The 13,387-nt window shown below is 38.5% G+C and overlaps 1 protein-coding gene across 2 annotated transcripts in view; it reads left to right on the top strand.

The window, feature by feature from the left end:
* Positions 1–13,387, top strand: part of vcpip1 (valosin containing protein (p97)/p47 complex interacting protein 1) — a 30,014-nt gene that overhangs the window by 8,347 nt on the left and 8,280 nt on the right. For both annotated transcript variants that reach the window (XR_009514354.1, XM_059982063.1), the window contains exons 2-3: positions 4,135–4,221; positions 9,819–10,778. Coding sequence is in view for 1 of the 2 variants with exons in the window: in XM_059982063.1 (XP_059838046.1) it covers positions 4,135–4,221; positions 9,819–10,747 (1,016 nt within the window). In the remaining variant the exon portion in view is untranslated. The remainder of the gene's footprint in view (positions 1–4,134; positions 4,222–9,818; positions 10,779–13,387) is intronic.

Here is a 13,387-nt window from a genome sequence, read left to right as displayed (position 1 = left end):
ATTTTCAAGTGGTGTTTTTTCCAGGTATCTGCTGTTCTCGTCCTTCTAGATGGTAGTGTTCGTGGGTCTGGAAGGTGCTGCCTTAGGAACTTTGGTGTGTGGTTACAGGGAATCTTGTAGATGGTACACACTGCTGCAACTGTTTGTCAATGGTGGAGGGATTGGATGCTTGTTTAAGGGGTACCAATCAAATGGGTTGCCTTGTACTGGATGGTGTCAAGTTTCTTGAGTGTTGATGGAGGTGCACTCATCCAGGTGAGTGGCAAGTATTCCATTACACTCCTGACCTGAGCCTGAGGTGGACAGGTTTTGGGGAGTCAGGAGGTGAGTTGCATGCTGCAGGATTCCTAGCCTTTCCTAAACTCTCCCACCATTGGACCCATCCCCTCTATATCCATTATCTGGTCCTGTCAATATTCAGTAGGTAATATTTTCCCACCTGCATTCACCATTTAATAGTTATTTTTTATACAAAGTACAACTTTTGAAATTGAGTAAAATAAAGTATTCAAAGCTCTGTATATAATTGAATAATATTGCAATTGACTTTATGAACAGATTGTTGCTTCACTTTGGCCTTCCAACATACTTTAGTGCATAAAAATTGAAAGTAGGATTTTCAGTCATTGTCAAAGTTGGTTTACATTTAGAGAGGGTTACAGAACGTACACTTAAGCCTTCATTTTCAAGATTAACTTCTGTAGTACCGGTTGAGATGCTAGATGGTATTTTATTTTTTAAAAAGAGTGAAGCTTTAAACATATAACATCTGAAAGTTAAGGATACTCTGATCAATTCATATATTTGTCCTTAGTTTGAAGTTCACAGCTTACTAAATTTGAATACAAAAATGCATTTGGCAGCTTTTCTGGTATTGTATGAAGCCAAGATCAAATACAAATAATATCCAAATTAAGTTGACGATCCTACATTTTCAGTTTGTTCTATTTTGATGGGAATTTGTGAAACTATCTTAAGAGTTTACAAATGATATGCATACTTGTTTAATAGAAAGGTTAATTTGTTTGCATGATATATTATGGTGGAAGTTTACAACATTAACAATGCCTTTGAGGTTTTGAGTTTGAATTGTTGAACTTGTTATGTGGCATGTGGAACTCAATGTGCTATTTCAGCTGGACCCAGCTGGGTTCTGTTAGAATATTCCTAACAATCATTCTGGGCTTGGATTTTGCAGCAGTAAAACATGAAGTACCAGCATTTCTAAGCACAAGCTTTGTCAAGTTTTTGGACTTCAGTATAAATTTAGAAATTTGGACTGAAAAGGAATGCAAATTGTGAAAAGACAGTTAATGATACACAACTTAGAATATCACAGCAGGGTTGCAGTTTACTGGATGTCAATGAACTTCCTGTAAACTGTAGAACAGGACTTGAATACTTAAAAATACTATTCATGTGGATGGTAAATAAAGGTGTTATCTTAAAACATACACAGTTGCAGTACTGAAATGGGGTCTTCGTCCCAATAAGACCGCACCAACCATTAACCATCCAAATTTAACTCAAATCCTACATTAATTCCATTTTATGTTGTCCACATTGATTTCACCTTCTCCCAGATTCTACCACTCACCTACACACTGGAGTGAATTTGCAGTGTCCAATTAACCTATAAACCCCAGAACTTTAGGATCTTTGAAGAAACCACAATACTCAGAAATCCTATGCCAGAAAACATGTAGATTCCATACAGTCAGCAGACAAGGTCAGGGTTATTGATGCTGTGAGACAGTAGGTCTACAAGCTGAACCACTGTGCTTCCCTTCTGGGTGAATTGGATGTAGAAACCTCATTTGCATGAGGTTGCCATTGGGAACAGTAATATATCTTTGCCCCTTGTGTTGTCCGTCAAGGACCTAGACAAATAGAGGAGCCGTGATTGAGAGATTTCAAGTGATATAAAAAATTGGCAGTGTGATTGGGAATGAGTGGGAAAAGCCAGGACTCTGGGAAATCACAAGTCAGGTGTGCAGAGAAGTAGGAAAGTAAAATTTAAACCAAAGAAATTTGAGGTGAAAATCTTTGGCAATCTGAGAAGATAAAGATGGTTTAAAAACTGATCCCTGAAAGTTGCATGATTGATTAAGTAGCTGCATGGGATACTTTACAGCTAAGCAATAGAATGTAATTTAATAGAGGTTATGTTAGAATTGTTCGAAATGTTAATTGAGCTTAAAGCTAGAGTTCTGCTTTCTTTTGAGTTCACCACATTAAGGTTCGTCCATTGTCATCGATGAAGACCTCAACACCATTAGTACTTTTTACGAGGTCGAGTTGCTACCTTGACACTCAACCCAGCACGAATGGAGAGCGTGCAAGGGAGCTGGCCAGATTCCAACTTCGGACCTCTTGCCCCAAAGTCCAGCACTGATATCACTATGCCACCAGCTGGCTATTTTTTTAATGATGGTGTCGAGGCTAGCGCTTGATTTGGATTTAAGTGAGGGCGAGTTACGCAGCAACAGCCTCACTCTGTCTTCCCAATTCCCATCTGGATCCAGTGCCAAGACAAGATGGGACTAGGCGCAGCAAATGACCAGGACATCTTCTGTGTCTTGTCATACTCTACATGCTCTACGACACTTGCAGAGACCACCTTCTTGACCATTGGACCTGCCTTTGATCTTGTCTGCTCATGCTGGGATAGACAACTCACTATCTCTGAGGGGTTGAGACCCGTTGGCTATCCTCACCTGGTTCAGCTGGCTTGTTGAAACTGTTGCCTGGGGTATGGCTGCTGTTGCATGCAAGCAGCTACAGGGAGCCACAGGTTAGAGCTGAGTGCCATGTGGGGACCAAAGGTGTACAAACCGCCTGAAAAGGAAACGACATGTTCCCCAACCAGAGGGGCTACCCCTCCCTGACACCCGATACATCACATTACCAGAACAGTGTGATAGTAATTAGAAAATCTACAGAAGAAATTTGCGAAGATTTGAGTTTGGGGGGAAAATTGACTGCACTGTGGTTCTTTTCATTAAAGAAAGGCTGAGGAGATATTTAACTGAGGTGTACAATATTATAAGAGGTCCAGACTGAGTGAATACATACGACTTTAGGCTGGCTAATCTTGACTTGTTAAGAGGTAGAAAGATTAGAGAGAGCTTGAGGATAATTGTTTTCTCTGAAGACCACGGTGGAGGCAGAAGTATTGGTTAGTAATACTTTTGATGTAACTTGTCCTGCGAGGCTGTGAGCTGAGAAGTAGGAGTAGCGTGAGCAGCTCACTGTTGAATTTGTAGATGTGCTTACCCAAGTGGTCGTTCCCAGTCAATAAGTTAGTGATTCTGTTTATTTGGGTGGTGGGGGGGGACATCAATTGTAGGATATCATCCAAAATTTAGCTTTTCACCACTAATTTGTGCTTTTATTTTGTAATGTTGAAAATAGTTCTACAATGGATCAGAATGTCCAACTAGATTCTTACAATCTGTTTGTAAGCAGATTTTGTGTTCTCCCCAATACTGTATTGGTTACTTTCAGGTGCTCTGGTTTCCTCCCATATTTCAAAGATGTATGGTGAGAGTTAATGAATTGTGGGCATGCTATGTTGGTGCCAGAAGCCATGCGGACTTCAAAGCAATTTTCACTGACATAGCTTAACATTAAAAAGTGACACATTTCACAATATATTTTGATGTGTATATGACAAATAAACCTATTTTAATATTTTTACAACTTTTATCCCAAGACATTTTTCACCAAATGGCTTTGATTATAATGTGGTATATACATTGTGATTTGCATTTCCCATTTTATTTTTGAAATAGATTTCAACAAATTACACATAAAGCATAATCAAAATCTCTGGGGAAAATAAATCAAACTATTCATACATATTTCTTTCAGTCTATTTCATGTATATTTTTGAGGCTTAAGGATGGTTTGTGAATCTAACCTTCTAATTAGGGCTGTACAATGAATCAAAATTAAAAACTATATAAATGAGTTTTGAAATAAAGAAAACAAATTGGTTTCGGATGAAATGTGGGTTCTTCCATTCATCACAATATTTTAATCTCTTATCTAATACTGATGGTGTAGTAGATACTTTAAGGGTAAATTGATGAGCTGCTTGGAACTATAACTTCTTTGTGTTGCAATGTTTAGGAGAAGATGTTTGGTCCTATGCAAAGAAGCTACCACACTTATTTGAAGAAGGTGGTGTGTTCTATAATGCAATGAAGAAGGATGTAGGTAAGTTCAAATCACATTACAGTTTTCATCAGTGCAGCTTTCATCACTTTGTAGATCCTTAGTTAATAGGGAAATATTTAAGTGCAACCTGTTATAGATGGGTCTGAACAGGAATCTGCAGGGAAATGTCTGCATTATCAATTAATGTTTTTTTTTAAAAAAACAACCCCATCACAAAGCAGATGGCTTTTTATTGGATTGATGACAATCTTACAGAAACTTCCAGAAATGGGAAAATAAATACTTGTATGCAATTGTACCTGGATCTTAATTTGCTTATAAAATGGGCCGCTCTCAGCTGGATACAAATGACTTGTGCTGTTCTGTGTTAACCTCATTCTCTATTTCTGTGTCATATGAAGATGCTAAAACTCTGTCAGGTTTCAAATGTTAACTTCCAGAAATTATCACTGTTGACATCAGCCCAATTTTAAAAATGACTATTAATCATAAAAAGGACTAATATACACAACATCCACTGTATTTCCATTATCAATATAAGTTATCCTCCCACTCAATTATGCCAGTCAGGCATAGTTTACCTCAATGAACCTCTGCCATGTATTTTTAATTGTTCCTTACTTAATATCCTTTTCACACATCACTGTTCCTTCTGCGCTGGTATCAACATCTATTGAAGCTCTCTTGCCTTCAAGGTAAATTTAGGAGACTGAGGGGTGTAAAATCCTGAAGAATACAGATAGGGTGAAGGCACATAAACTTTTTCCCCAGGAAAGGGAAACTTAAAACAGTAGATGACATGGGTTTAAGATGAAAGATGTAAAGACGAAGAGAGGAGAAACTACTTGGTGCAGAAGGTGGTGCCTATGTGGAATAAGCTGCCAGAGGAAGTGGTTGAGCCAGGCACAATAATAACATTTAAAGGCTGTTTGGATGGGAGGCTTTAGAGGGATTTGGACCAAAATTAGGCAAATGGGATTAACTTGATGGCACCACGATCAGTGTGGATGAGTTGGGCCAAAGGGCCTGTTTTTGTGCTGTCTTATTCTGATTCTATGATGTCTTTCCAGTACTCATTCATTTTCTGTAGAGCAGCTAACTAAGTATATCCTAAACATTTTGAACTTTTGTCATCTTTGGTACCTTCTCAAAGTACCATTTAGATTGTATATTTGGGTTTAATTTTATTAGTTTGAGTGTATCTCCACTTCGTAGTATAGCTGCTTTTGTTACATCTTTCTTTAAAATTCAGGTTCAAGACTTTATTTTTCATCTTCTGTTTGTATTTCTTTTCCATTTATTTTCTTCTTAACTATATATGATCTTTTACTTTATCATAAAAATATTGAACATTTGAAACTACAAAGCATTATAATTTATGCATGTTTAAAACAGTCTTGACCCATTTATTTTCATAAATTAGTAGTGCAAAAGGTGCCAATGTTAACCAATTTTATTTATTTAATGGTTGTTTTACTTAAGTATGACTCAGAACCTTTGTGCTCAAGGGCTGCTTTAATCTGGAAAATCTTTTGAAAATGAATAGAGTTTTTGTTTTCATAGCGATGCTTTCAATATTTAAAAAAAAATTATTTTGTATACTTTGAGTCACCAGTTTATGTGGAAGTTGAAAGCGATTGTGAAGCCTAAACATTTTCTCATATAGAAAGATACCAAGATTGAGTGATCAATCAAGAAAGACTGAATAGGAAATAAATCAATGAAATAAGTAACTACAGGAACAAAAAGTTGCTACCTCCCCTTAGTAGCTGAAAGGATTAATATATTTAATTATTTATTCGTGACCCATTGAAAGTTTATGTACTTGATATTAATTTTCATGATTAAACTGAGTACTTTTGTATGAGAAATTATGATACATCAAAGGATTCAAAGTACATTTGTTATCAAAGAATGTATAAATTATACAAACTTGAGATTCATCTGCTTCCAGGTGGTCACAAAGCAAGAAACCTGAAAGAAACCATTTTTTAAAAAAAAGAAGACCGGCACCCAATGTGCAGAGAAAGGCAGTGGGATGGCGTGGGGAACACAAATCATGTAAACAATAAAAGCAAGCAACAGCATTCTGAACCAAATTTTAGTCCATAAATTCGGAGCAGCCAGACTAGGCCCATAACCTTAGTATCAGTTCATCATCCAGCAGGCATTTATCTCAAATTTCCAAACTATCATTTCTTCAAAAATGTACTTGTCTGTTTCAGAACAGTGCAGCTCCGGAGCAGGTCCTTCAGCTGACAATGCCTTTGTAGAGCATGATGCCAGACTAAGCCAAAACTCTTCTGTCTGCACACGATTCTGCATATTCATAGTCTATATAAAAGCCTCTGAAATGCCACTATCGTATCTATTTCCATCACTACCTCTAGCAATCTATTCCGGGCACCTACCAATGTCTGTGTAATTAGAAAAAAAACACACTTGCTTCATATATCTCATTTAAACTTTCCCCCTCTCACTTTTAAGTGCATATCCTCTGGTATTTGCATAACAATCTAGATAATGAATTTGAGAACATTTTCCATTAACTTTTAAATATAGCTTATTTAAAGTTTGGAAAGTTTCAAGGAAAGAAGTGCCATTTTACAGTAAACACAAATATAGATGGCCCTTAAGGTTTCTTTGTCACTCTGCATAGTTTTAAGGTGAGCGGGAGATGGTGTTGAATTATTGGAGATATTTTATTTTATTAAATTGCATTTCAAAGCCTTCATTGCAAGCAAATTGTTTTAGCTGGAGTAACTTGTGTAAAGGATCTGGTTATTGCAGCTGCACTTGGTAGTGTACCTATTACAGCTCGGGGTTTTCCTATGATTAGGCTAGTGTTAAATAGACGGGTTGCTGGGTGGTGTGGCTCGTTGGGCTGGAAGGGCCTGTTCCGCGCTGGCTCTAAACAAAATAAGACATGAGATAAACTGCTTTTGGAGAATTATATACAGTTTTCATTGCCACACTGTAGCAATGATAAGAATGCAGAAGAGATGCATCAGAATATTGACTGGAATGGAGGGTTTGACTTGCAAGGAGGGATTTGATAAGTTAGTTTTGTTCTCACTGGAGCATCAGAGGCTAAGGGGTTACTTTAAAAAGGTTTATTAGATTGTTTTTCTTTTTCCCATGGTAGGGCAGTCTGAAAGTTGAGAGCCAGTTTTAAGGTGAGGGAGAAACTTAATGAAGTCTGAGAGAGATTCTCTACACAATCTGTCAGAGGAAGTAATAGAGGTGGAAATTTGAAAAGGCACTTGGATAGGTAGGGATAAGGGCTTAATACAGGCAAATGGGATTGATGTAGTTAGGCACCACAGTTAGCAACTGTCCCATATATTGGGCTAAATTGGTTTGTCCCATACGGGACCGCCCTTGTCCCATATTTCCCCTGCTAAAGTAGAGCATTTCTTTGAAACAGTTCGTATGCTGAAATGGCGTAAAGCGAAGAAGCAATTACTATTAATTTATATGGGAAAAATTTTTGAGTGTTTCCAGACCCCAAAATAACCTACCAAATCAAACCAAATAACACACAAAACCTAAAATAACACTAACGTATAGTAAAAGCAGGAATGATATGATAAATATACACCCTATATAAAGTAGAAATAATGTATGTACAGTGTAGTTTCACTCAACAGAATATGGAAGATTAAGCCAAAACTGATTTGTAGAAAAACATTGGCACATACGTATGCGATCATAGGTGCCTGCGCAAGGCTTCATGGTCATGGTATTCTTACTCTGAGTAAACACAAGTGTCCCGTATTTGGCTACTACTTTTGACCCTTATTTGGGAGTGAGAAAGGATGGTATGATGAAGAAAACCAGGTTGACAGGAGATGTGGAGCATCTTGTCAAGAGGAAGAAAGAATCTTAAGGCTAGGAAGCAAGGATCAGACAGGCTCTAAAGTGTTGTTTAGTAGCCAGGAAGGAGCTGAACTATGGACGTAAGAGAGCTAGAAGAGGCGTGAGAAGGCCTTGGTGAATAAGGTTAAGGTAAACCCCCCCTCCCCCCGCAAGACATTATACACGTATATGACGATTAGGAGGCTGATTAGTGTAAGGATAGGACCAATTGGGAATAGAAGATGAAACATGCCCTGTGTCAGAGGAGATAGTAGAGGTCCATAGTGAATACTTTGCTTCAGTATTCACCAGTGAGAGGGACCTTGAGATTTGTGAGGACAGCATAAAATGAGTTTGTGCTAGAACATATCAATGTTAAGAAAGAGGATGTGCTGGAATTTTTGAAAAACATTGGGACAGGTAAGTGGCTGGGGCTGAACAGGATACACTTAAGGTTACTATGGGAAGCAAGTAAAGAGATTGCTGCCCCTATAGCAGCAATGTTTGTGTACTCACAGGCCACAGGAGTAGTACCAGATGGCTGGAGGTCACTGACAGGATGCAGATCTGGGTTGAGAAGTAGCAAATGGAGTTCAACCTAGAGAAGTGTGAAGACTTCTCTTTGGAAGATGGCATTTAAAGGAAGAATATGGGTTAAGGGCAGGATTTTTATCAGTGTGGAGGGATCCCTTAAAGTTGCCATGGAAGTTGATAGGGTAGTTAAGGAGGTGTATGGTGCATTGGCCTTAATTGGTTGGGGGACAAAGTTCAAAGCTATGAGGCAATGTTGCAGCTCTAGAAAACCCTGGTTAGATCACACTTGGAATATTGTGTACAGTTCATTATAGTAAGGATGTAGAAGCTTTAGAGAGGGTGCAGAGGAGAATTGGAGAGCATCTTGTGAGGATAGGTTGAGCGAGCTGGGGCTTTTCTCTTTGGAATGAAGGAGGATGAGATGAGACTTGATAGAGATGTACAATATAAGAATAGATTGAGTGGATAACAGACTTTTCAAAGGCAGAAATGGTTAATATTAGTGGGAATAATTTTAAGGTGATTGAAGAAAATTATTGGGGAGATGTCAGGAAGGTTTTTTTTGAGTGGTGAGTTTGTGAAATGTCCTGCTGCAGTGATGGTTGAGACAGAAACATTCGGAACATTTGGGGAACTCTTAAATAGGCACATAGCTGATAGAAAAATATAGAGAACAATGTAGGAGGGAAGGGTTAGAAGCAGAAGTCTGACGATGGGTACTGATGATAAGTTGTTTCCTAAACTTTTTGTATGTATTAAGATTTTGGTTGAAGGAGGCATGGACAGGGATAAGAAACTGGTTGCAGAAAAATGAAAAGCTTGGGTAATGGAGAGTAGTGGGATTATCTTTGCATTTCAGTAGACTGGATGAGTTTGCAGTTTCTACACAACAGAGGTAAGCCTGTTAATGTTTTATGGGGTGCATATAATTCAAAACCATTTGTTCGCTGTGATCTTGTGAAAGCAAAGCCAGGGTGTAAGAGTTTAATATCCCAGTTAATTCTGATGAATGAAGTAGCATTTGAAGGCAATTCAGATTTGCCTTTAACGCAGCACATTGCATATGAATTGACTGCTTAATCTGTCATGTCATTTGGAAACTTATGAGAGTTTAATATTACCAAAGAAATTCTATTTTTTCAAGGTGACAGTACCATTGTTTTGAAATGGAGATCATAATACTATTTTTTAAAAATGGCAACAGATTCTAATACTTTATTTTTGCTATTTATTCTTCTACTTAGGGTTGGCTGATGGCAAACACTTCACACTTCCACACCTTCCTGGTAAAACATTTGTTTACAATGGGGCAGACAACAGACTGGAGTTGTGCATTGATCCAGCAGGACACATTCCCATTGGCCCTGACATTGACAATATGATCAAAGAGGCCTTAAGTCAGTTACGGTCTGAGGGAGGACCAAGAAGTAGAGAGGGAAGTCCTTCCTCACATGGTGGGATGAAACTTGGAAGTGGAGGTGTTGTGCGGAAAAAATCTGAACAAATGCCAAATGTCACTGCTTTCCAGGGAAAAGGCCATTCCCTAGGGACTGCTTCAAGCAGCCAACAGTTGGAGCAGAGGCACAGCAGGGAAATGCAGATACCTAGAAAACAAACAGGCAGTTCCTCAGCAACTGATCTTGATTGTGCTACAAGCAAGTCTAGTCCCAAGCAAGAGGCTTCTCCACCCAAATCCAGTAGTGGAGATAGTCACCTAATACGAATGGCACCTGGTTTTGTAACAATGCGAGATGGTAGGCAACTGGACCCCAATTTAGTTGAAGCACAACGGAAGAAGTTGCAGGAGATGGTATCTTCTATTCAAGCCTCCATGGATAAACACTTGCGGGACCAGAGTGCCGAAGAATCAATCCCTAGTGATATTCATGAATCAAAGTCGCATTCTACTACTACTTCTGTCCCATCAATAACGAGAACTGAAAGTCTTCAAATGGATACCCCAGAGCAACCATCTATCACCCCACAACCAGGTGACAATGAAAATTTAGGTATGGAAACAACAACAACAACAACAACAACAGGTGTGGAACTCTTATCCTATTCATCCATACCATCATGTAAGGTTCATGATGCAGCCCTTTTGAACGAAGACCTTGAAGAAATGGATAGTCAGGAAATAGAGGGAACAGTTGAGCCAATGGATCATTCATGATTTCATATGAAAATGGATATTATAAAGCTCGGTGAGTCTCAAAAGTTCTCCAAAATATTTTAAATCACTTACAACTACAGAAATCTGAATGTACCAGAATACAAGGAATGAAAGTAATGAATGTTTTTGGAGCAACTGGATCATTGGTTCCATTTACAAATTTATTCTGTAAGCTGAGAAAAACTAGAAAAAGCTAGAATTAAAGATACTGATACAGTATAGCTGGTTATTTTATGGTTAATAGTTATCAGTCAGTTTTTGATCATGACATTTTAAGCTTGACTTGCTTATAATTCAGAAGGTTAAGGTATTGGACCAGGTTGTACTGTGTAATACTTCTATTTCAACCATGTGTCCCTGCCCTAATGAAATAAAAATATTATAAAATAATTTTTGTCAAAAAATTTATGTTTGCCTGATTCTCCCTTTATATGAAATCTAAGATAATAAGAGCTTCTGGTTTCAGCAACTTGGGTTCAATCCTGGGTTTTTACGTTCTCCCTGCTATTGACTGGGTTCGTTCCAACCCTCCTCCCCTCCCTTGTCCCACCCGACTCTCGCCCCCATCTTTAAAACAGTGGTTGGTAGATTAATTGGCCACTTTAAATGGTCTCTTGTGTGTCGGTGTTTTGTAGACTCTGGGGCAAGCTATTGGGAATGTAGGAATTTAAATGTGATACTTGATGGTTGGAGAGGACTCGGTGGGCCAAGGGCACTGTTCCAGTGTTGTATGTATCTTTCGTGTTAAGGTAGTCTAGATTTGGTTATTGATCTTTTTGTGAAAGCAGCAAAAGCTGGAAGCACACTGAGGGTCATGTGGCACCTGGGGAAAAGAGAAATACTTCAGATTTCAAGTCCAAGATCTTTCATTAGAACTGCGAAAGAGAAAACAAATTGGTTTACTGTTGCAAAGTGGTTGAGAGTTTTGGAATAGACAGAACAAAGGAAGCATCCTTGACAGGGTGAGGATAGATGTTAAAGGCACATTTCATTTTGTGTTGTTGGTAGAGTTGTGGAATTTTCATAGCAGGCCATCCTAAGAGTGAAAAATTGAGGCAAATCATGGATGACTGTTCTGTTCTGCTAGTCATCCACCAGAGTTAGCAAAGCACATTAACTAGAGTTGGCAAGTCTAACAGTGAGACTGGAAGTCTGAAATTTGCCCAGACAGAAGATGAAATTTTGTTTCAAGTTTGTGTTGGAAATTGTGAAGCGATTCATTAAATATGGAGGATGGTTGGCTGGAATTTGAGTACTGAGGGAGCTCTTACTTGCCTTGCCCAGGTGGAGACTGGGTGAGTTCAGTGGTGTGGAAAATAAATGAGTTCTGTTAAGGGGATCTACCCACAGTTGTAGAAGGAAAACTCTTTCAGAAAGAATGCTAATTTCCTTCAGCTCCAGCAAGATTCCTTGCCTGTTCAGCACTGAGAAAAGTTTAGCCCCTTTGTGACTCCATAGTATGCTCTTCCATCTCCATCACACATTTGTCATCTTGTAGCATTTTTCCACAACCGTAACTGTACAAAATGCACCACCTGTCCTTTCGCCTTTTCCCTTTCCACCATCCAGGGATTCAAACTTTTCAAGTGAACTGGTGATTCATTTACACTTCTTCTATTTGACATTCACAGTGTGATGACCGCAACACTGGAGAAACAAAACAGATTCACTGTGCATGTGTATTTAGTTTGCAAGAGTGAAATAGATTGGAGCATGGATATTTTGTTACATAAGATCAATTCATAATTTAATTTGGCACCAAGCTGAACACAGTAAGCAAAGAGGAAAGATGAATGGGGAAATAAAAGGTGGCAAAGAGAGAGTACGAGAATAGAATAGTAATTAATTTTTTTGTAGACGTGAATTGATAGCAGGTAGTAAGAGTTGGGTTGCAGCTGATTACAAATTTAACAAGTAATCTATAATTAGGGGTGCAAGGAGGTGTTGAAATGTTCAATGAGAACTATGGATTTATTTTTACCAAGGAAGATGTCAGAATATCTCTGTAGAAACTGGTGCTGGAGGTGAATACATATGACTACAGATAAAACATAGATCAAAGGAACAGTGCAGTTTCATTTTGTCTTCAAATAGTGGAGATGATGGGGGGAGATGGCAGTTAATATGCAAAAATGTTAGAAAGGAATGTAGCTTGTAGGTCAAATCATAGTCATACAGCATTGAAACAGGCTCTTTGGACAACAGGTTCAAGCTGATTGTCTTCCCAGAGTGCTACTCCTGCCTGCCCAAGTTTGGCCCATAGGCCTCTAAATCTCTCCTATCTATGTACTTGTATAGATTTTTGTTTTATGTTGCTAATGTGCCAGATGCACATTACTCAATGTAAGTAAGTTCCTGGCTCCAGAGAGGACAGCTTGCATTCCTGAGGGAAGCAGGAGTGGTGAAAGCCTTGCCATAATTGCCCAGTTCTCTACAGATACAGAGACTAGAATAGTAATTACAACAGTCCTTGTTTGAAAAGGTTTCCAAGCATATTCTCAGCAATTACAGTGCCAACAATTTAATCTTGATTTGAGATGTTCTCAAAAAAAAATATTGATTTGCTAGGTCAGTAGAGGAGTCAATAGCAGCAAGTCACAGTATGTGGATCTTCAGTTGGAGAATGGCTAAAAAAATTGT

Source organism: Hypanus sabinus, chromosome 1, assembly GCF_030144855.1.
Source record: "Hypanus sabinus isolate sHypSab1 chromosome 1, sHypSab1.hap1, whole genome shotgun sequence".
NCBI classification, from domain to species: domain Eukaryota; kingdom Metazoa; phylum Chordata; class Chondrichthyes; order Myliobatiformes; family Dasyatidae; genus Hypanus; species Hypanus sabinus.
The sequence above is the reverse complement of the archived record's forward strand: the minus strand, read 5'-3'. Positions and strand labels throughout refer to the sequence as shown.